We start from the raw sequence: 24,263 nt of genomic DNA, 5'->3' as shown, positions 1-24,263 counted from the left end.
GAGATTGCAGAAATGCTTAGCGCAACTGGGTCGTTTCAAGTTGACAGTTTTTGTTTTGGTTTGGTTTGGTTAGCCACCGGGTATGAGGAGAAACAAGTGAATAACATGTTTCTTGAATGCAAAGATTTTAATGCTGCCCTTTCAAGATCACTGTTTTGTGGATAGGTTTCAATAGAAGTTACGGAGTGCAAGGAAACTGGTTCTCTTCTCATTGAAGAAAGCTTTGCACATGAAATCGGAGCCAAGTGGAACTTGAAAAACACACATAAAGAAACCATAAACGGTGTTCAGGTTCCCCCATGGTTAGCGTACTAAGACCTGCTCTAGAAATGACACTGAATGAGGTAGTAGACGGAAGGTCAAGCCAGAAAGGACAATGGGCAAGCAGTAATAGATCTTCCTCGTGGCCTTTGAAAAGCATTTTCAGTCCCACAGACTCACGACTGGGATGGGGCCACATGGGGAAAGGAGAGAGGGCTTGACTTGTCCATCCCTCCATGGGTTCTCCTATCAAAGCCACCATTACCAACACACTCATGTTAGCCCTTAAAACAAAGTGGCACTCATAAAGACTAACAGTGCAGGGGTCAGTTTTGAATAGTGAAGTTGTATGGGGTGGGGATGGTTAAACCCCCGCAGTGAGGCTTCAGCCTGAATCCTGGCACCACATGGCTGTAAGATGCTGAGAAGATACTCTTATGGACACCCCCCACCCCAGTTTCTTACCTGTTTCAAGCCTTTGGCAGAAGAATTCTGAATGTAACATTTCATACCACAGATGCCATGTTTTTAAATTGCTCTCTAGGTAAACAGCTTACTAAGGTATATCACAGCCCTCTCCCCGTAGTGCTAGTTTTCCTTGTGCAGAGGAGCATTAAAATATGACCCTCGCAAACCTGCAGTCTATTGGAAAGTCCATAATACTGTCATCTGATTCTGCATAACATAGACCTGATCAATTCATGTTAGCATTATGAGGTGGTAGATTGCCAATGTGGGTCCATTTCAGACTGCAGATGTGGATCTTGTTTCTTTAAAAGCACAAACAGAAAACACCTTCCCTCCAAGTGAAGGAAAACCACCGAACAGAATTTTGTAGCACACCAAAGAGAGAGGTTGTAGCCTAGCCCATTCCTCCTTGGTGTGCTTGTTTCTACTTTCAGTCAGTTTTTACCCAAGAGAACATTCAAAAGAGAGACAGCATGGTGTAGTGGTTAAGAGCAGTGGTTTGGAGCAGTGGACTCTGATCTGGAGAGCTGGGTTTGATTCCCCACTCCTCCACATGAGCAGCGGAGGCTAATCTGGTGAATTGGGTTGGTTTCCCCACTCCTACGCATGAAGCCAGATGGGTGACCTTGGGCTAGTCATAGCTCTCTTAGAGCTCTCTCAGCCCCACCTACCTCACAGGGTGTCTGTTGTGGGGAGGGGAAGGGAAGGTGACTGGAAGCTGGTTTGATTCTTCCTTAAGTGCTAGAGAAAGTCAGTATATGGAAACCAACTCCTCCTCCTCCTCCTCTTCTGCTTATGCTTCTTTGCAAATGGTTACTGTTTAGAGAAATTCAATAAGAGAGATAGTGCGATCCCTGATGCCTCATCTAGTTTAGGCATTGGTGCAGTTCAGCATGAGGACTCAAGACAAACCTTGTATAATATAGAAAGGGATCAATCAGTTCTTTGAAATCAATATTTGCGATATTTTATATCAACCTAAGTCTCTAGTATGGATATGCCACTCTTTCCCCTCATCATTTGCTTGCCTAGCAAGTTGCTTCTGCCTTGTCTATGTGGCAAAATTGCATACGCAGAAGCCGTTGCGTAGCTGTACCAGCTGTCAGTGTCAATAGCTACTACAGGTGTTCACAGCTGTAGAGCCCTCTCCCAGATTTCCTGTTGCTGTAGGCTTTGATCAGGGAGACGCTCATTCAGCCTGAGAGACTGATCTATGGCAGCTTACTGAGGAGTAAGGTGCCATAGCTTGGAGACTGACTTGGGTCCAGCACTCGCTACTGCTTTCCACCCAGGATTTGCCAGCGTCAGAGCTGATTATTAACCTGAGTCTCCTCTACAGTGATTTCCCCCCCTGGAGAATCCTGAAGTCAATAAGGGTAGGAGGTTTGAAGGAAGTTTGGGCAACGATTTGCAAGCTTCTTATTAAAACAGGAGATTGCTGAATTTGTGGCCGTTTATGCATGGCTGTTTCCTCGCTGTCATCCCGCCGACTACTTCGGGGTTTTGCTTTGATTGCGCATGCATTTTCCGACCATCAGAGGTCCCCTTGCTCTCCCGCATGTTTCCCCCCATTCTTCCCACGTTTTCTGAACTCTGGCTAAACACACATTCAGAAAACGAGGGCGAAACAGGCAGAAACGGGCAGGGAGAACGAGGCAACCGCTGACAGTCGGAAAATTCAGGCATAATCAAAACAAAACCCCAAAGTGGTTGGCAGGGTGGTCGCGAGGAAACAGCCATGGATAAATGGCCAGTGTCACATTCAGGTTTGTTTATTTTAGTTAAGAAAACAATGTCCCATTGGAGTCGTGTCTCTAGCAGACAGTTCACACATGCAATCCTGTTGCTTTGCTTCCTACTTGGTAGAAATCGCAGCTAACTGCTGGTACAAGTTTGTACCCAGGGATGGTTGTGAGAGGTTGTGTTGGAAGTCAAAACGGACAATTTGCATGAGTGAACTGGGCCCTGGAGTTCTAATTTGCTCAGATCTTCATCTCTGTCTGGTTTACACTGGATGCTCTTTAGGAAAATGTCACGTACAGAATACTGTTCTTCCTATAATCATGGTTGAAACACAGACTGTTGTGACTTTTGCTCCCACCGGTCCTCATTTCTGTGGGTAATTTTGTCATATGTGCTGAAAAAGTCTGTGTTGGGCCATTCTTTACTATTGTCGTTTATTATATGGCCACCCTTATTAAGCCACTATGACAGGAGGAAGTTTTGCCTTCGTTCCTCTATTTTGCTCCTCTCTCTTTCTTCCTATAATCCTTCTCTTCTATCATTGCTTTGCATAAATCTTTTTAAAAAAGAAACTTGCTGGTGGGTATCCGCACTCTACAGAGTCATTCCTAAAATCAGAGTCTCATTACACAATCCCAACCCATCTTGTGTCAGGCGTGACTGACAGCAGGTTGCTCAGATGCCCCTACTGCCCTTTATTAGTCTCCAAAAGGCATGGGGTGGAAGGGAGGGGAGGCTGAGGCTTCTCCCCCCACCATACCGGGCTGCAAAGCAGAATGGGGCAGAAAGTACATTTAAAGGTGAGTCCTCTGTCACATATCTGACATGAGTTGGGTTAGGGTTTTCCCCAACCCAACTCGCATCAAATGTCTTGTGTAACAAGACCCTAAGAGTAAAAAATGCTGTCCCAAGTCCTTGGGGTGGGGATGTTGCTTGTCAAAATGTTTCTTCACTTCCTCAACTTCAACAGACGTTGCCGAGGGTTTAAAGGATGGAGCAGGAATGCAGGTGCAGTGTGGTGTAGTGGTTAAGAGCTGTGGTTTGGAGCGGTAGACTCTGATCTGGAGAACCAGGTTTGATTCCCCTCTCCTCCACATGAGCGGCAGAGGCTAATCTGGTGAACTGGATTTGTTTCCCCACTCCTACGCATGAAGCCAGCTGGGTGGCCTTAGGCTAGTCACAGCTCTCTCGGGCCCACCTACCTCACAGGTCTGTTGTGGGGAGGGGAAGGGAAGGTGATTGTAAGCCGGTTTGAGTCTCTCTTAAGTGGTAGAGAAAGTCGGCATATAAAAACCAACTCTTCTTCTGCAACATTACACTTAGAATTGCATTTTACAATGATACAGATAAGTAAAACTTTGAGCCTGCCATAATTTTTGTGATGGACCTGGCGGGATTGCATTTATTCCCCATGGACATGTCTACATCGCAAACCAGCTGCATGGTTGCTGCAATGATTCCTGGGAAATGTGGGTTGATGAGAGTGTCAAACTCTTTTTAAGACATCACAGAACTGCAGTTCCCAGAGATGCCTAGGGAGAGTGACTGCTAACACTGTTTACTTGTCTACTAATAAAGAAATACCCTTTAATAGGGCAGCTTGGGTGGATCAGTATTCTGTTGAGGGGGAGCCTAAGAAAATCCTGTAATTGTAGCATGCCAACTGTTGCCATGGCTATTTTATTATTATTATTATTTGGTCCCTCTTAAATCTGAATTGCCCAGGTGTCCAAGTTGTCATTTACCCTTCCCCGGCAATATTAACTTAAAAAAAAAAAAAAGTGTGGGAGATGGGATGATGAAGGCAAGGGCTTTTCTCATGCTGTTTCTCTGTTTGCCAGCTCTGAACGTCTTCGCATCAGCTGTTAAGTACTGAAGTCGTACACAATGATGTTAAGCCAGCAAACATGAAAATATGGAAATAGCACGAGAAAGCCCTTTGTCCTCTCTCCCTGATTGCCGGAAGAATTTTATCGTCTGATCTCCAGAGGGGTTTCCCGAATGGCGGCGAACTGTTCAAGCTGCCCTACTGAAAGGTATCCAGGGCGAGAACGTTACAAAGACAAAGAACGAAACCAAGATGACAAAGAGAGACTTTAAGTGCATTGTGCTAGAGCTGTCCTATGATGTAGTTTTGCTAAGACGGAATAAGTGATATTAGCCATCAGTCGGTGCGAATGGTGGTAACTATAAACCTTTTAATCTCTTAAGTTGCTAGGAACCACTTTGTCCTTCATGGACTTGTGCCCTTATTTATTTATGTTCAGGCATCTGGTGTCCTCCCCTCCCCCCTTATCAATACTGAAAAAGGAGCAATAACTTTTATGCATACTCATTTAAAAAAAATTGTACAGTTCTTTATACTCCCTGAATTTCCCCCCCCCCCAATAGAACATATCACCTCATGTGCTCCACAATGAGAAATCACTGTTATTTTTAGCTGTTTCTCTAAGGCAGAGATGCCGTTATAAAGGATAGCTAAATACGGGCATTTGTCTGTGGATTCTTGATCGGAAAGGGTTGGTACAGCGTGGCTCACACACTTAGTGGGTTGGTGATCATCTTTCCACAATGGGGTGCGCCCATTCTTTCCACCATGCACCTTATGTAAAGTGCAGAGCTGTTGCTCCATCAAAGGCTGCATATGCAGAAGTTCAGTTCACAAGCATTTTGCCCCTCCCCAAAAAAGAGAGAAGGGAAGGAGGTCACATAGGGTTGCTGGGTCCCTCTTCACCACTGGCGAGATTTGTTTGGGGTGGAGCCTGAGGAGGGCAAGGTCTGGGGAGGGACTTCAATGCCATAGAGTCCAATGTCCAAAGCTGCCATTTTCTCCAGGTGAACTGGTGTCTATTGGCTGGAGAGCAGTTGTAATAGCAGGACATCTCCATCTAGTACCTGGAGGTAGGCAACCCTAAGGTCACACAAGCCAGGCTTCGGTGGAACACCCACCTCCCATGTTACGTCTGTGCGGGAGGGAAGAAGTAGCTTCATCCACTAACGGTAATTATCTCCAGCCACCTAAATGTATGCATTGTGCCAGAGGAATAATCTAGCTCCTATTTTCATATCCATATATATGTATTTGTAGCAGTCTTCTGTCTTTAATTTTATCGAAAGCAGTTCCTTAAGCTTTTGGGGGGACACATTTCATTATATTATGTTGTTTTGTCATTTTCTGAAGACCTTACCTAGGCACAATTTGCATTTCCCTCCTGAATTCGTATACAAAATGCCTTGCATTTAATGTGATAAACTGACAAATATATACTTTAAAAAAATGACTATGCGTAGTGCAAATTGAAGTAACTGCTGTCCGGCATTAAAATGGCTGCATTTTTAGACAACTTGGCAAAAAATCAATTAATTTTCTGTTAACATAAGAGGTACTGTGTTCATTCTTCTTCGTTGCTTTCTGTGTATTTAAAATGTATTATGTCTATCACTGTTGCATTAATGTGTGTTTTGTTTTGCCATCCTTTGGGCAATTATGCGTAAAAGAATGTACACGGCGTGTAACAGTATTAGTATTGAGTGTGCAATGCAATGGGGGGCAATCTTCTTGGAACTCTACCAGCACATGGCCCGTTGAAAAGTCAGAGGCCTCTGCCAGGATGCAGAAGTGTTTCTGTTCTTTCCAAAGCGATGTATTAAGCCACGTTCTTACTTTCTTGAAGAAAAAAAAAGGAGTATTGAAAAAATGTGGATTAATTTTTATCATTGTACAAATGCTAATGTAAAGTTAGGCTGCTAGGGAAGTGAAAGAGGCATCTAAGGTTCTTTCTGTGCCTGGATGCACAAGGAACTCCACACACAGGGATCTTTTGCACATTAGGTTGTGTGTGTCAGGTGCACAGATGGCATGAGCTTCTACTGTTTGCCTCATGTTGTCTCATCCAAAAAGAGATGTGTAAACTCTATGCTCATCTGGAGCTCAGATTGATTCTTCCCCTCCCCCTCCCACAGATAGGGCGGTGCGCAGCAAAAGTTAAGTGTGTGTCACAAACACAGCTCTCTATTATCATGTGCTTGGTGCAGTATAGCCCGTGTTGAACACTTTTAAATCCCATTGATTTCTAGGGTTGCCAACCTCCAGGTACTAGCTGGAGATCTCCTGCTATTACAACTGATCTCCAGCCGATAGAGATCAGTTCCCCTGGAGAAAATGGCTGCTTTGGCCATTAGACTCTATGGCATTGAAGTCCCTCCCTCCCCAAACCCCACCCTCCTCAGGCTCTGCCCCTAAAACCTCCCGCCAGTGGTGAAGAAGGACCTGGCAACCCTACTGATTTCAGAAGGAAAGTTCAGGCCTACTGGGAGATGCATGAACATATCTCCCTCATTTTTTTTTTAAATTAAGAACAGTAACATGGTCCTGGAAGGTGGTAACCTTTCCCTCCTTTGAGCCACTTAGGACAAATGGCAGCTGCAAGGTAGGTGAAATTTACAGTGCATTTGTTAAGCAAAGTGACACCCTTTGAAAACCATAGACTTTGAAGAGCGTAACTCTACTTAGGATGGCACTGTTAGATGAGCAAAATGCTATCAGGAAGACAGGTTAATACCTTCCCAGTAACACAGCCCTGGCTTAATCCCCCCACCCATCTTAACTTAAATAAGTAGGGTTGCCAGCTCAGGGCTGGGTCATACCTAGAGATTTTGGGGGTGGAGCTTGAGGAGGGTGGAGTTTTTGGAGAAAAGGGACTTCAGTGGGTTATAAGGCTATAGAGTCTACCTTTCCAAGTGGCCATTTTCTCCAGGTGAACTGATCTCTGTCGCCTGGAGATCAGTTGTAATAGCAGGAGATCTCCAGCCACCTCCTGGAGGTTGGCAACTGTATAAATAAGTGACAGATCTGATCACAGATTTCCTGCCATTAATCTAGTTCCTCTCTCTCTCGCTCTCTTTTTTCTGGTCAAAATTGAGAGGACCTGCAAATGCTTAATGTAGGCTGCATTGTGCCCACTGTAACAAGCAAAAGATCTCCCTCCAGTTAAATTAATATGAAAGTCCTGGCGGGTACAAAATTTCCATATTTGCACTGGAGTTCTTGATCAGGGAGGGAGCATGGGATGTGGGTGAGAAAATCTTTGCATTCTTTTTTTTTTTTAAAGTCTCCTCTGCACAGTACACTTACATTTTAACTGAAAGTTTTGAAAAAGCTATTGAGGATCCATCAAGTAGGCTTCAGGATTAAAAAATCTCACATGCTGTTGTATATCCGATGTAACCGTACTTCAAGCAGGCGCTTGCTGTGGTTCCACTTTCTCGCCTGTCAACCTGCAGATTGTCAACAAGGACTTTTGCCTAAAGTTCCCGTCACATGTTTGCTGTCTGGCTCTTTTGAAAGGAATTGCTTATTTGGCTCTCTCTGATCTGTAAAGTATAATAAATCCTATTTATAATGGTGTATTGCAATTTTACCACATTGTACCATGCATTTTCTGGTGTGACTGTCATATCACAGGGTGGTGGCAGTATTTAATTTCATAAAAGAAATTTCACCCTCTGGTCTGCGCCCCCATGGAAATAATAACATTTGTCATTAACAAATGTCTTCTCTTTTCATACCCTTCCTTCCTTTTGCCATGTTGATCATTGCAAGAATACCTAAGTAAGAGCATACTTAAGTATGTTAAGTAAGAACATAGGATTGTTAAGTAAGAACACAGGGTTGCCAGCTCTGGGTTGGGAAATACCTGGAGATTTTGAGGGTAGAGTCTGAGAAGGGCAGGGTTTGGAGAGGGGAGGGACTTCAATGGGGCATAATGCCATGGAGTTAGGGTTGCCAGGTGCCCGCTGGTGGCAGGCAAACCCCCGGTAATGTACCCCTCTGCCCGCCAACCAGCTGAGGGCTGGCAGGCAATCGTGCACACGCGCGCCGACATGGAAGTGCCACCTTGCGAGGAGCCTGAGACCACTCAAATTCTACATGGAGTCCACCTTCAAAAGCAGCCATTTTCTCCAGGTGAACTGATCTCTGTCTCCTGGAGAGCAGTCATAGCAGTGGGAGATCTCCAGCCCCCACCTGGAGGGTGGCAACCCTATAAGAATACACAACACATGCTTTGTGCAGTGTGCATGGAAGACAGGATTCTTAAATCTTCTGAGTCAAATGGTGTGTTTTCAATTTATTCGTTGTATCCCTGGGCTACCTTTCACACACATCAAAGTAATATACGGGGGCAGGGGGGGGGAGATACATAGAAAAAAATCCCCAAATCAGCCGTCTAACAGTTAATAACACAGCGATAGCAATAAAAGGGCAAGTGCCAGGAAACCACAGCTTCAAAGGTTATTCTAGACAATTAATAATTTTCAAATTTCTCTGAAATACCTATGTGTGGCAGCCACATAGAAGGCCTCATTCAACACATGAAGTTGCCTTATACTGAATCAGACCCTGGGTCCATCAAAGCCAGTATTGTCTACTCAGACCAACAACAGCTCTCCAGGGTCTCAGTAAGAGGTAATTCATATCGCCTACCTGCCTGGTCCTTTAACTGGAGATGCCGGGATCAAACCTGGGACCTTTTGCATGCCAAGCAGATGCTCTACCACTGAGCCCCAGGTTGGCTTTGTAATGAGCACAGTGATGGGATAACCTGAGACCCTGGAGTTTGGGAGGTGATATTCTTTGCTGGCACCCCTGCCTTGCATACCTCAACTCTTACCTTGATTCGGGAGCTCCGGTAATGAACAGACCTTTCCTCCTCATTTGCCCACAGCACATGTAAGCCTCACGTGCCAAACAGGACTTCCTAAACTGAGGTCAGTTAGCCCTTTTGGGCATACACAGCTTGCAGCTGTTTAAAGATGTTTGGGCAACAAACATGAAAGGATTCTGGTGGTGGCTGGTGGCCAGGGGGAACAATCTAAGGTGTCACTAATTGTAGAGCCATTAGTAGGATTGCCAGCCCCCAGGTCGTGGCTGGAGATGTCCTGGGGTGACAACTGATCTCCAGGCAACAGAGATTAGTTCACCTGGAGAAAATGGACACTTTGGAAGGTGGACTCTATGGCATTATACCCCATTGAAATCCCTCCCAAACCCTGCCCTTCTGAGGCTCCACCCCCCCCCCCAAATCTCCAGGTCTTTCCCAACACAGAGCTGACAACCCTAGCCATTAGTGGCTCTGTTGTTTGCATAGGACAGTTGGGTTTTCCTGCAGAATGGAATTTGGAGCGGGGCCATTCCTTACAGACTTGCATTTCCAAAGGCTGTCAACTACAGAGTATTGAGAGGAACAGGCCCCAGGGCCTAGTGAGGACAGGGGGTCAAGAGGCTAGGGAAATAGGCCAAGATAAAGGCCGTAGCACATGAAGGAATCTATAGTAAGCGCCACATTTCCTATGGCTGGAGGGGTACACTCAAGTATGATGGGACTGGACAGGCCAGGGAACCACTCTGGTGCGGAAAACACCAAACAGGAATTTGTAGCCTGGGACTGCAGAAGGGTATCAGCCTTCTCTCAGCAACAGTCTGGCCAGACTGAGGGTACGTAGCCCTTGGAGGTAAGCAACAGGCAGTGGTGCCAATATCTTGGCTTGAGTGTTGCAGTTCCCTGCTCAAACCAGTGGTGACAGCTTCTGCAGAGAGTTCTCACAGAGGCTGACACAACAGTGGTACTGACTCCTCTGTGGAATTTATAGGGAAGACAATGGCACTTGGCCACCCCATCATCCCAGCGGAGCTTTGTTTCCATTTGCTTTCCAAGTCATTCAGTGTGGCTTTCTCAAGGGAAGCATCCCAGGAAGTGAATCTATAAGCCCATAAACTAGAATTTAAGCCGGGTTGATACACAGTTTGCTTATGTTAGAATATTTTGTTGGGTCATCCCCCCTCCCCCGGATTTTATACAGTTTAACTGGTTGCAACTGATCACTGTTACTGTTTGTGGACCACTGAAAGGGAATACATATGAACACATGAAGCTGCCTTATTCTGAATCAGACCCTTGGTTAGGGCTGTTGAAAAAAAAAATTCGGCTCGGTTCGGATTTGGCCGAATCCAGCCCAATTTGGATCGGATTTGGCCGAATTCCAAACACCCCCGTTCGGGAATGCCAAATTCAGCAGGAAATTCGGCATTCCCGAACAAATTAGGCCATTTAAAGCAATTTAAAACGCATTTGGGGCTTTCCATGGCCCTGGGGGGGCATTTTTTGAGGTGCGGGTCCCAAACTTTCAGGGTAGCTTTGGGGGACCCTCCTTGCAAGAACCCCTCCTTGCAAGAACCTTCCAGCCCCCCCTGACCCAATCCTCACCAAACTTGGGGGTTCTTGCAAAGAGGGTCCCCTCAAGCCACCCTGAAAGTTTGGGACCTCTACCTCAAAAAATGCCCCCCCCCCAAGCCGTGGGAAAAAACCTTCCTATGGCTTTCTATGCTGGAAGAATTCTCATTAAGCTATTTCCTATTCACTGTTAACACTGTAGGCATCTGTTAACCGCAAAAAAGGAAGTAGCTTAATGAGAAGTATCCCAGCATAGAAAGCCATAGGGAGGGTTTTTTCCATGGCTCAGAGGGGCATTTTTTGAGGTAGAGGTCCCAAACTTTCAGGGTAGCTTGGGGGGACCCTCCTTGCAAGAACCCCTGAATAGCTGACTGCTATTCAATGGGCAGAGGGGAGGACCCCTTCAGACCCCATAACTCTGGACCCTTGACCCAATCCTCACCAAACTCGGAGGTTCTTTCTCAGCACTCGGTTACCCAAGTTTTTGTCTGAATTTCTGAACAGGCTTCATGGGAGGAAATGTCTTTGAAGGAGCTTAAAATACAGTCTATTGTGATCCGGAAGTGATGACTCATTCACACACGCAGGCGTTATTTGAAAATGCAGTTTTTGCTTGATGAACCTGCATATGTAAACCACCTTCTAGATAAAATACCTGAAGCTGACTCCAGTGTGAAGAACTGATGCCAGCGCAGTGTCCTGTTTTCCATTGCATGCACAATGCTCTCTAAACACACATGGAGTGCTGAATTAGAGTTCCTGCACATGCACTAAATCCACTTAATCAACGTGATCATGACAAATAGATACGCGACTTTGAGACTAAGGGTTTTCCTATTAATAAATGTTGGGTGTGACCTTACCTTAGTACATTAACAGTGTCTCATGCAATCCATGTGCTGTAAATATGGTTCCTGCGCCAGGGCTGCTGTATATCAAAAAGAGAGCTTCATGAATGCAGATTAGAGTGTAAGAGGTCTGGCTCATCCAGCTGACCAGTGGCCCAGAAGACCCACAGCAGGACACAGTTCTCTCCCCAATCAGCCAGTGTCCAGAGGTATACAAAGAGGCTTACTCAACTGTTGCAGGAAGGCTTCCTCCAATGCTTGGTCCAGCCCCATAGTGGAATGAGTGGCCATTTAGACAAATGTTGCAAGTTCTTTGTCCTAGGTATTGTCCTTTAGGGTGGCCTCTTTTCCTGTTAAATATCCTTCTGCTGGTATCTGTCTATTCACCAATAGTTGTACATTTTGTTCTCCTTTCTCCTTACCTCATTTTCCTAATCCTAGAGATTCTAGAAAATAAGAACATAAGAAAGGCCAAGCTGGATCAGACCAAGCTCCATCAAGTCATAGAATCATAGAGTTGGAAGGGACCACCAGGGTCATCAAGGCCAACCCCCTGCACAATGCAGGAAATTCACAACTACCTCCCCCCACACACACACCCAGTGACCAGAAGATGGCCAAGATGCCCTCCCTCTCATCAGCTGCCTAAGGTCACAGAATCAGCATTGCTGACAGATGGCCATCTAACCTCTTCTTAAAAACCTCCATGGAAGGAGAGCTTACCACCTCCTGAGGAAGCCTGTTCCACCGAGGAACTGCTCTAACTGTTAGAAAATTCTTCCTAATGTCTAGATGGAAACTCTTTTGATTTAATTTCAACCCATTGGTTCTGGTCCAACCTTCTTGGGCAACAGAAAATAACTCAGCACCATCCTCTATATGACAGCCCCTCAAATACTTGAACATGGATATCATATCCCCTCTCAGTCTTCTCCTCTTCAGGCTAAACATACCCAGCTCCTTCAACCTTTCCTCATAGGACTTGGTCTCCAGACCCCTCACCATCTTTGTTGCCCTTCTCCGGACACGTTCCAGCTTGTCTACATCTTTCTTAAATTGTGGTGCCCAAAACTAAAACACAGTACTCCAGGTGAGGTCTAAACAGAGCAGAGTAAAGTGATACCATCACTTCGCACGATCTGGACACTATACCTCTGTTGATGCAGCCAAGTCCTGCAGTCTGTTCACACAGCAGCCAACCAGGTGCCTCTAGGAAGGCCACAAAGAAGACAACTGCAGCAACATTGTCCTGCCTGTGTTCCAAAGCACTTAATTTAAGCTCCTCTAGTCCTGGAGAGAATAGGTATGCATCATGACTAGTAACCATTTTGACTAGTAGCCATGAATAGCCCTCTCCTCCATGAACATATCCACTCACCTCTTAAAGCCTTCCAAGTTGGCAGCCATCACCACATCCTGAAGCAGGGAGTCCCACAATTTAATTATGTGTTGTGTGAAGAAATACTTCCTTTTTTCTGTTTTGAATCTCTCACCCTCCAGCTCCAGCAGATGACCCCACGTTCTAGTATTATGAGAGAGGAAGAAAAGCTTCTCCTTGTCCACTCTTTCCATACTATGCATAATTTTATAGACCTCTATCATGTCTCCCCTTAACTGCCTTCTTTCTAAGCTAAACAGCCCTAAGCGTTTTAACCATTCCTCTTAGGGCAGTTGCTCTAGCCCCCTGATCATTTTGATCTCAGACTTTCTGAGAATGTTTGGAATTAATTTCTCAATCTTAAAGAGGGCTAAAAGCTGTTCACAGTTTCAGGAAATAAAATCCCTTGGTTTACTCAACCCCAGGGAAGTAAGTCTGTCCCCAGTAATGGCTTAACTAGTGCTAGTGAGTGAACTCCATTGAATGCCATTAAAACATAACATAAGAAAAGCCATGCTGGATCAGACCAAGGTCCATCAAGTCCAGCAGTCTGTTCACACAGTGGACAACCAGATGCCTCTAGGAAGCCCACAAACAAGACTGCAGCAGCATCCTGCCTGTGTTCCACAGCACCTAATATAATAGTCATGCTCCTCTGAGACTGTAGAGAATAGGTATACATCATGACTAGTATTCATTTTAACTAGTAGCGATGGATAGCCCTCTCCTCCATGAACAGGTACATTCCCCTCTTAAAGCCTTCCACATTGGCAGCCATCACTACATCCTGGGGCAGGGAGTTCCACAATTTACAGGTTGATTTGCAGTGAGATGAGATACAAATGCTGACCATAAGGGAGTCAGGCTGGTTTGTGGGTGGCCATCATGGAACTGAGAACTGAAGCGGGCTTCCCAAATTCTGAGGCCAGTTGATGGAGCTGCTACTTGTATGAGAGTGTCATGTGCAGAATTAGCCATGCTGATTCTATAACCTTAGGCAGATCATGAGAGGGAGAGCACCTTGGCCATCTTCTGGGCATGGAGTAGGGGTCACTGGGTGTGTGTGGGGGGGAAGTAGTTCAGAATTTCCTGCATTGTGCAAGGGGTTGGACTAGATGACCCTGGTGGTCCCTTACAACTCTGTGATTCTATGACTCCTTCCTTCCTTCCTTCCTTCCTTCCTTCCTTCCTTCCTTCCTTCCTTCCTTCCTTCCTTCCTTCCTTCCTTCCTTCCTTCCTTCCTTCCTTCCTTCCTTCCTAAAAAGAATGTGCAAAAACTAAAATCCACACAATTTCTACCTCCTAAGCTTTTGTTTCAAATGCATTTCAACTTTTAAAGGGAGGAAGATAAATGGTGCAGCCCTTCCCATTGTCAGTGCAAGTAGTACGGCAACATCAAAGAAATTATGTTTGACTTTCCACATAAAGGTTCTGTCATACCAAACCAGCAGCTGAATTACCAAACTGAATTCCAGCTTTCAGCCTCACTGGATATTTCCTTCTTTTTTTTTATAATGAGGAAGGATGCCCTTGACTTGTCGGCCACCTTTGGCGGAGCTCCAGGTTCTGCCGGCCCCCACAGCCCACCCCCTGCCTCACCATTAAGACCTTTTTCTCAGCAGGGCTTATTGTTTTCATGATTCGTCAGTCTGCACAACCATGGGTGAATAAAAAAGTTCTTACTTTTCACAGAAGGTTTGGTTGTGATCAAATTCCTCTCTCCTCCATTAATAATTCTGTACTCTTTCAAAAATAAAAATCCCTGTTCATTTTAGAGAGAATTTTGAATTTCTTGTTGCTGCTTCTGTAACCTGAAAATCATTATTTTTATGTGACATTTCACTTTTGAGCCTATCATTATTTTTGTGCCTTTCAGTTTTGACACACCACATTTTCTCCATCAAAATGGAGACACATTTTAACATTATCTGCACATCAGTTACCCAGTATATAGGGTTGCAAGGTCCCTCTTTGCCACCAGCAGGAGGTTTTTGGGGCAGAGCCTGAGGAGGACAGGGTTTGAGAGGGGAGGGACTTCAATGCCATAGAGTCCAATTGCCAAAGCGGCCATTTTCTCCAGGTGATCTGATCTCTATCAGCTGGAGATCAGTTGTAATAACAGGAGATCTCCAGCTAGTACCCAGAGGTTGGCAACCCTACCAGTATATGTATGATCAGTAAACCACGCTATGTATGAATGATGTACATTTTAATGCATAAATTCCATACAAATGGCTTATAAAAACCACACAGCAATACAAATAGGGTTGCCAGCTCCAGGCTGGAAAATTCCCGGGGATTTGGGGAATAGAGCCTGGTGAGGGGAGGAATCACAGCGGGGTACAATGCCATGGGCCCTCCAGAGCATCCATTTTCTCCTGAGGAAGGGATCCCTGTCATCTAGAGATCAGTTGTAATTCCAGGAGATCTCCATCCCCCACCTGGAGGCTGGAAACCCTAAACAGAAACAAGTCTGCAGAGCCAAGATCAAAAGCAGACAACCACGGTAGCTGACAGAATATTAAAGAAAGAAATGAAATAGCAAACATTTGCTCATCCCAACTTTGTTTGCATTGTTCCCTCTCTCTCATTCCTAGTGGATTTAACTTTGTTTTAGTGTCGTACAATGGCTGGAATGCTGGGCTTTTACCAGAGAGACCTGCGTTAAAGCCCCACTTGCCTGTGACTTTCATTGTATGACCTTGGGCCGTAGTTACTGTCTTTCAGACTACCCTGTTAGGATTGTAGTAGTATAAAACGAGAGGAGGAAACCATATTATGCTGCACGGTTTCGTGAAAGGGATTTTAAAAAAAAAAAGCCACGATGACATGACCAGATCTGATTGGCTACCTAACTGTTTTCTGTGTCATTCGATTCACTGAATGATCTATGTGATTATACAGGGAGGCCAAGAGACATCTTTCCAGGGGAAATAGGCCACTAAAACAGCAGGAGACAATCATAGCAAACGGGACTGAAAAAAGGAGTCTATTCTAACAGCCTAGGTATGTTTTTTTTAAGAAACATTTCTACCCTACTGGAATTGCTTTTTTTTTTCTTTCAAACTTAAACTGCAGAGTATTGAGTGTAGTCTTAGCCAAAACACTTCCCACAGAGGTGGACTCTGGTCTGGAGAACAAGGTTTGATTCCCCACTCCTCCACCCAAAGCCAGCTGGGTAGCCTTGGGCTAGTCACACTCTCTCAGCCCCACCTAGCTCACAGGGTGTCTGTTGTGGGGAGGGGAAGGGAAGGTGATTGTAAGCCGGTTTGATTCTTCCTTAAGTGGTAGAGAAAGTCGGCATATAAAAACCAACTCTTCTTCTTTTCCTTTGAACTGAAAGACAAGTGCAGACAACCCAGAAACCTGTAGACAAAAAGGTTTACGGATCTATTCCTGTGCATCTCCCTTTTATTCCAATGGGGAACATGTGGGCCACAGTGAATTGTGCCCAATATCTCTGTTTTTGTTTTTATATGGAGTCTCTCATAGTATCAGTAGTTCAGCCAGCATTTCCTCTTGTCATATTCACTGCCCCTCCTTCTAAACCTTTCTTTCCACAAGTACATAGCAAACCAGGAAGCACTTCTGAATTTTATTAAGGCACAACAACTCTGAGCCACAGATAGGGTTGCCAACTTTCAGGTTCTAGCTGGAGGTCTCCCATTACTGCAACTGATCACCAGCCAATAGAGATCAGTTCACCTGGAGAAAATGGCCATTCGGGCAATTGGACTCTATGGCATTGAAGTCCCTCCCCTCTCCAAACCCCACCTTCCTCAGGCTCTGCCCCAAAAATCTCCAGGTATTTCCCAACCTGGAGCTGGCAACTCTAGCCAAAGAGGACACACAAAGGTTAGGGAAGTGTAGATTACTTAATTTTAGTGCATGTAGGTATGTGCTTGAGCATGAGCCTACTGTAGAATTTTGCAGTATGTTGAGTTGCTAGATTTTAAAAGCTTTGAGTCAATAATGCAGATAGATGAAGGAAACTTAACTTTTTTCCCTCTTATGGATGCTCTGATCCTGCAAAGCCACTCAAAGAAGAATATTAGCTCCAGGCATGAACAAATAAGCTATTTTAAGCGTTGGGTTATACATGCTTAAAGGTAAACACTGATTAATTGCTTTGCTAGCTTGGGGAAGTCAGGTTGGAAACTAAGATCTAAATCCTTTCCCAGCTGTAGCAAATCGTCTGCTTATATTAGTTCTTCACAATTAGGTCTTAAATCTCCACACAGAGACGACTATCAGCATGGCTGTATTCAATATTTCTCCTTGGTCAGCCACTGGAGATTGAACAATTACAGGGTCTTGGATGCTTTTAAAAGACTGGGGCTGCATGCCGGGCACGCTGACTGGCTCAGCATGGATCCATCCTGTGCCAAAAAGTTGCAGGTAACCCATTCAAGATGGGGATTGGAGACTGCAATTCTTCCCCTTGAATGAGTGGCCATGCCCCCACGGAGCAGCCGATCCTCCAGCTTCAGAGACGGACGAGCAGCTCTGAACAATGTTTCCCTTGGGGGGTGGGGGATTGTTGGCTACAAAGAGGCATTCTTCCCATCCCTTGAGAAAGCAGCTGCTTTGAAAACTGAGATGCGGAGTCTCTTTCCAATCTGAAAACACGAGAATGATGCAAGTTGTAGAAGTATCCTTTTTTCTGCAGTGTTGAAATAGTGAGGTGAGGTCTTTCCGCAAAACTAACCCATGTAAAATATAGCCAATGTCAGAAACACACAATAGCTGCTTTTTTGGATCTACTGGTAAAACTATAATGAGTTGCCTTTGACACATAGTAATATTCATAATTATCTGTGGGGGGGGGGAAACCATTTTGTTTGGAGGTTGCTTATGAGAATATAAAGAGAGCTCTGCTGGATCAGTAGGGTTGCCAGCTCCAGGTTGGGAAATACCTGTAGATTTTGGGGGTGGAGCCTGAAGAGGTCAGGGTTTGGAGAGGGGAGGGATTTCAATGTCATAGAGTCCAATGGACAAAGTGGCCATTTTCTCCAGGGGAACTCTGTCGCCTGGAGATCAATTGTAATAGTGGGAGATCTCCAGCCACCATTTGGAGGTTGGCAACCTTGTGGATCAAACCAATGGTCCATTTAGTTCATCATCCTATTTCACATGATGGCCAACCAGTTGCCTTCGAGTGCCTACAAACCAGGCATAGTAGTCAAGGCCTTTACTTGATGCTGCCTCCTAGTAGTGGTATTGAAAGGTTTGCTACCTCTAAATATGGAGGTTTCCATTAGTCATTATGGCTAGTAGCCATGGATGGCCTTTTCTAACATCATCCATGCTCATGGTCATTACCACATCCACCAGCAGTGAATCCCATGCTTTAATTACTTGTGGAGTAATTAAGTACTTCCTTTTGACTACCCTGAATCTATTGCCCACCGACCACACTGGATGCTCCTGAGTTATACTATTATGGTAGAGGGAGAAAAAAGTCTTCTCGGTCCACTTTCTCCTCTTCACATATATAGGAATGGGCTGGCTTTCTAGATCTACATCATTCACAAATCTGTCCATTCACAGCTGCAGCATGTTTGGATGGAAACTGCTCAGGGTCTATAGCAGCTGCTCCTAACCTTTCATCCATTGCCATCAGCTGCCAATTTGACCATAAAATACCTCCCCAGTGTATTAGTTAAAATATTTATATTCTATTTTTCTCCACTGGCTGTGGTGGCTCAAGGTGACTAACCGAAGAAAACCACCATCCCTCAGGGTAACAGCCAAGTCAAATAAAAAGGCAAGAAAAAAAAAAACACAGCTAAGCGACTTTCCCTCACAATAATACTTTCCTTATTAAAGAAATTGCAAAATGGCTTCTTAAAAAGAATACCCATACATTTTTTTATACAAGGCAGGCAGTATGGGGCCCACCACATCTCCTTGGAGAGGGTGTACCAGAATGCTGGGGCTGTCACTGAAAGAATATCAGTCATATCCTGTGTCCAAACAGACAACCCAAAGGAAGGGCTCAGCTGGTGCCTCGGAGGTGCCGAGTTGGTAAACAGGCCCATAACAGTGTGGTGTAGTGGTTAAGAGTGGCAGACTCTAATCTGGAGAGCCGGGTTGGTTTCCCCACTCCTACACATGAAGCCAGCTGGGTGACCTTGGGCTAGTCACAGTTCTCTTAGACCTCTCTCGGCCTCACCTACCTCACAAGGTGTCTGTTGTGGGCAGAGAAGGGAAGGAGATTGTATGCCAGTTTGATTCTTCTTTTTAAAAGGTAGAGAAAGTCGGCATATAAAAACCATATTTTCTTCTTCTTTGTTTTTGATTATGCTGTCATTCATTTTGAATATGGTTATTAATTTTTAGGAAATGTGGGATACAAATGCTTTTAAGTAAATAAAGATGGGCACACATGAACACATGAAGCTGCCTCATACTGAATCAGACCCTTGGTCCATCAAAGTCAGTATTGTCTACTCCAACTGGCAGCGGCTCAGGCAGGGGTCTTCCACATCACCTACTTGCCTAGTCCCTTTAACTGGAGATGCCAGGGATTGAACCTGGGACCTTCTGCATGCCAAGCAGATGCTCTACCACTGAGTCATGGCCCTTCCCCAATTCTTCTTAGGGCAGGGAAATCAAAAGGGAGGGAAGAGAATGTCTTATGCAGGGGCAAAGCAAATAAAGACGAGGAGAGATAATATGATTGTCTGCTAATCCATGGTACTGACTATCAAAACTAAAAGTAGGATCTTCTCCTTTTTAATTGCAAAGTTCATGTTCCAGCAAAGAATTAAGGATGGATGTGTCTCCCGTGCAAACACATAACTCTGTGCCTCCTTAAGGAGACCGACCTCATATGCCAAGAATCACTACTATAAACGTTTTACTTGCCTAACCATGCGAATAATGCCAATTAACAGCCAGCCAGCATTCAATGGATCAAAGCGAAAAACCCAAAAAACAGTGCTAGCCATTGGGGACTGAATTCCGTTGGCAGATCAACAACAAGGAAGCTGTCTTGTGAGCGCCTGACGCCAATGACAAATGCATGCTGGCGCGTCAGGGAAATGCCATGCTTTTAGATGGCTGTCAGGCGGGGAAGTGTGCGAGTCAGAATTGAAGGGGTGCGGAAAAGGAGGAGCTGCCAGCCCGTCTTCTGTTGCCCGCTGCTTTCCGGGCCTGTGGTGAAAACCTCCAGACGGTTAAGATCTCCTTTGATGAGTAGAGTAACTGCGGGTCTCTGATCCTCCGGATGCTTCACCAAGGAAAGCTCCCCTCGCTCTGAGGAGACCTTGCTCCACTGAAAAGTTCAGAGGCTCCCATCACTTTTTAAAAAAAGGTTCAACATTGTATTTGTAGTGGTAAACTGCAGAACAATTGAAGAATTATTCCCAGGAATGGCACAGTTTGCTCAACGCACGGCATAATTGTGCCTGAGGAGTAAACTCTCTGGAGAAAATCTACCTTTGTGATGAAGCCCCTCGGGCAGATTTTTTTGTAAACAGCAGCAGCTTTGGAAAAGGGAGGTTTCGCGTAGGGAAACCCGGGTGGGTGAGAAAGCTTTTTCCTGCCTGCATTACAGCTCCCCCCCCTTCCCCAGTTACTTTCTAACTTGTGCTTTGCCATCTCAGAGTATACTTTCCCCATGCAAAATTGCACCCTCAAGGAAGTTGTTTTTGCTGTGCAAAAAGCTGGCTAGCTGAGCTTCAGCACATGCTTTTGTCCTTGGAGTTTAAAATCGGGGCTGTGTTTACCAGTGGATAAAAGAGGCCATTTCTCAAGGCCCACTACCATTGGAGGCCACAACCTGGCAAAAATAATGCCCCCCACTAGTTTTCCTCTCTTACCAATACAAGTGAGGGTATAGTAGGATTGCCAGGTCTCTCTTTGCAACCAGTGGGAGATTTTAGGGATGGAGCATGAGGAGGGCGGGGTTTGGGAGGGGAGGGACTTCAATGCCATAGAGTCCAATGACCAAGGCGGCCATTTTCTCCAGGTGAACTGATCTCTATTGGCTGGAGATCAGTTGTAATAGCAGGAGATCTCCACCACTGTAGCCACGTGCATGCTGGCCAAAGGGAATGTGTATGTGTGTGTGTTGGTGGGTGGAATAGGCTTAAAAGAGACCATACCTGCCTCCTTGATGGCTTTGCCAGCTGCCCACTTCCTGAAGAGTTGGGAAACTGAGCCCTCTGGCCAGGGCATGGAGCAGAAGGAGCCAACTGGATGGGAGTTCAGCAGCAGCTGATAGGGCTGAGGCCTTGACAAGGCCAAGCCATGCATTAACATCTAGCTAGGCAAGCGTCCAATGGCTGCTAGTAGGGCCAAGTCACTGAAACTACTCCCAAGTGTGGTGGCAGCAGATGGGACTCAAGCAGTAGTAGAAGAAGAAGAGTTAGTTTTTTATACCCTGCTTTTCTCTACCTTTTGGGGAAGGCACTGGCAAACCATCCGCAAACAAAGTCTGCCTTGGAAACGTCAGGATGTGACGTCACCCCATGGGTCAGGAATGACCCAGTGCTTGCACAGGGGACCTTTACCTTTATTTCTCTACCTTTAAGGAGTCTCAAAGTGGCTTACAATCACCTTCCCTTCCCCTTCTCCTGCTATTACAACTGATCTCCAGCCGATAGAGATCAGTTCACCTGGAGAAAATGGCTCCCCTCCCCAAACCCCATCCTCCTCAGGCTCCACCCCAAAAACCTCCAGCTGGTGGTGAAGAGGGACCTGGCAACCCTACCCAACAGTCTTCGTGTGGAGGAGTGGGGAAACCAACCCGATTCACCAGATTAGAGTCCGCCACTCTTAACCACCACACCATGCTGGCTCTCAGTATCTCAGGAGTCATATCTGATAGCTGTTATTTTCATTCTCTGTCAACTGGCCACCACAGAGGTGGCTTGCTTGAGGGAGTAGTTAGCCCTATTGGGTTGGAGGATAGTTACACCTGAGATTAAGTGGAGGGTGGGGAGATGGCTTTGAACACTTAAAACCACTATATAAATATTTATTGTATGTTCGTTATTATTTTCATCATCAGGAGAATCACATTGTGAAAGCCTCAAATTAGTGGAAAGATCAGACAGAAATGGATAATACGCCCAGTGATGAGTAGGAGAATTTACTTTGAGTGGGAGGAAAACACACACAAATCTTTGCAATACTCTGTGTACAAGATCTAAGACAGCACAATTATCATCTTGCTTTTAGCAACCAGGAATGATTGATTGGTTACACTTCTTTGGCTTTGAAACACTAAACATGGCTAAGAGGAGCGGGTGCTCAGTTTGTCGAAGGATTCCAGCATCTGTACCGACAATCCTCTTACAAAAGGGGGAGGGGGACTCGTTTTGGAATTAGCAAATGGCAACATGGTTTTTTAAAATGAATGTGAAACCATGCAGATTATGTATCAGGGAGGGGGGAAGAGATTGTTCTTGCTCTGCTAACCCCCTTTAACACTTGAGCAAGTTAAACTCTTTTTTTTTCTTAATGTCTCAGACGGTATTGAAGACTATAGCAGGGGAAATGAAACAGAAGAAGCGGGGAGCTTGACAGTCAGCCAAAGCTACGTTTTACTGAATTCACAAGATGACATGCAGTCAATGCGTGTGCAGTCTCATACCATTTAGTAAAGTAATTCTGCTGGCGAGGCCATGTACCTGGTGCAGTGTAGGAGGATGGATTTCGTATTATTTATTGTGAAGCATGGCATCCTTTTAAAATTAAGGCTCTTTCCCGCATTGTGTTTTATAATTGGGCGTGGTGCGTCTTTGTTAAAGCCATGCTGCCCCTTCATGGTGTTGTGCCATAATGATGACCATGATGGCGATGATAAACCCTTAAAGGCTGGCCATTTGTTCCAGTGATGAGTGATAGTTTCTTAATTGTTTTGTTGACTTTACAAACACTTCCATCACAATCCAAACAGTGGGTAAATGACAGCGCATTCCTGAGATTCATGTGTGGATGCTGGGGAGGAGGTGCTGCCACACTGCCTCCTAAAGCCGTTCCCCGCATGCCGGAAAAACAAAAGCAAAGCCTTTTAGAGGGATGCCTGCACAGGCCTTTACATGCACCTGGTTAGCCACTGTGTGGAGGGAAGGCCCCGTCAGCGTCCCGGGGTGGTGCTGTCACAGCAGTGACCGGTGACCAGCGTCCGGGCCTTCCCACTGGCGTTGGGGCCACTAACACCAGTGTAAGTTGCCCAGATGCCGGCTTGGGGGGCCCAAACACTGGTGCAGCGCCTTCCTGGCCTCCTAAGGGCTTTTGCCCTTCAGGCTCAGGAATGTGCTATGACTGTCAGAGTGCTCTCTGCAGAAAGAGTTCTGCACAACTGATGTCCCGATGAATGGAGAAAGGTGAACTTTGCTCTGGAGTAGTGGGTCCAGAGGTTCCATTCCAGGGAAGTCCCCATGGGATTTTGCCTTAAGAAAAGCCATGCTGGATCAGACCACGGCTCATCAAGCCCAGCAGTCTGTTCACTCACTGGCCAACCAGGTGCCTCTAGGAAGCCTCAAACAAAACGAGTGCAGCAGCACCATCCTGCCTGTGTTCCACAGCACCTAATATAATAGGCATGCTCCTCTGATACGAGAGAGAATAGGTCTGCATCATGTTGCATTCCTGTTATCAACTTTTAGTAAAACGGAACAGGAATGCAGTGACACTTTTGAAGCTGATAGAATTTATTCCAGCGTAATCTGCCCCATGGCGCAGAGTGTTAAGATGCAGTACTGCAGTCAAAAGCTCTGCTCAAAACCTGAGTTCGATCCCGACGGAAGTTGGTTTCAGGTAGCCGGCTCAAGGTTGACTCAGCCTTCCATCCTTCCGAGGTCGGTCAAATGAGTACCCAGCTTGCTGGGGGGGGGGGGAAAGGGAAGATGACTGGGGAAGGCACTGGCAAACCACCCCGCAAACAAAGTCTGCCTTGGAAAGGTCAGGATGTGACATCACCCCATGGGTCAGGAATGACCCGGTGCTTGCACAGGGGACCTTTACCTTTACCTTTAATCTTTCATGAGTCAGAGTCCACTTCATCAGATGCATGTAGAAAGGAAGTGGGGGGATGTAATCAGAGTAGGTCCCTCTTCACCACCAGCAGAAGGTTTTGGGGGCGGAGGTTTGGGGAGGGGAGGGACTACAATGCCATAGAGTCCAATTGCCAATTTTCTCCAGGTGAACTGAACTCTATTGGCTGGAGATCAGTTGCAATAGCAGGAGATCTCCATCTAGTACCTGGAGGTTGGCAAGCCTAAATCAGAGAGATAAGACTCAATCAACTCATTGGTTGGGAGCCACTCCCAACTCTTATTAGACAGAATAGGGTTAACATGAAATGTGGTGCAGGATGAA

General features: G+C 45.7%; 1 protein-coding gene across 3 annotated transcripts in view; it reads left to right on the top strand.

The window, feature by feature from the left end:
* The window catches only part of PCDH11X (protocadherin 11 X-linked), a 793,680-nt gene that overhangs the window by 85,938 nt on the left and 683,479 nt on the right, over positions 1 to 24,263 (top strand). The window contains exon 4 of one of the 3 annotated variants that reach the window (XM_056859146.1): positions 4,314 to 4,533. The exons of the other annotated variants lie outside the window; for them this stretch is intronic. Coding sequence (XP_056715124.1) covers positions 4,314 to 4,319 — 6 coding nt within the window. The 3' untranslated portion in view covers positions 4,320 to 4,533. Of the gene's footprint in view, positions 1 to 4,313; positions 4,534 to 24,263 lie in introns of those variants that run through there. 3 annotated transcript variants of the gene reach the window in all.

Source organism: Euleptes europaea, chromosome 13 (assembly GCF_029931775.1).
Source record: "Euleptes europaea isolate rEulEur1 chromosome 13, rEulEur1.hap1, whole genome shotgun sequence".
NCBI classification, from domain to species: Eukaryota; Metazoa; Chordata; class Lepidosauria; order Squamata; family Sphaerodactylidae; genus Euleptes; species Euleptes europaea.
The sequence above is the reverse complement of the archived record's forward strand: the minus strand, read 5'-3'. Positions and strand labels throughout refer to the sequence as shown.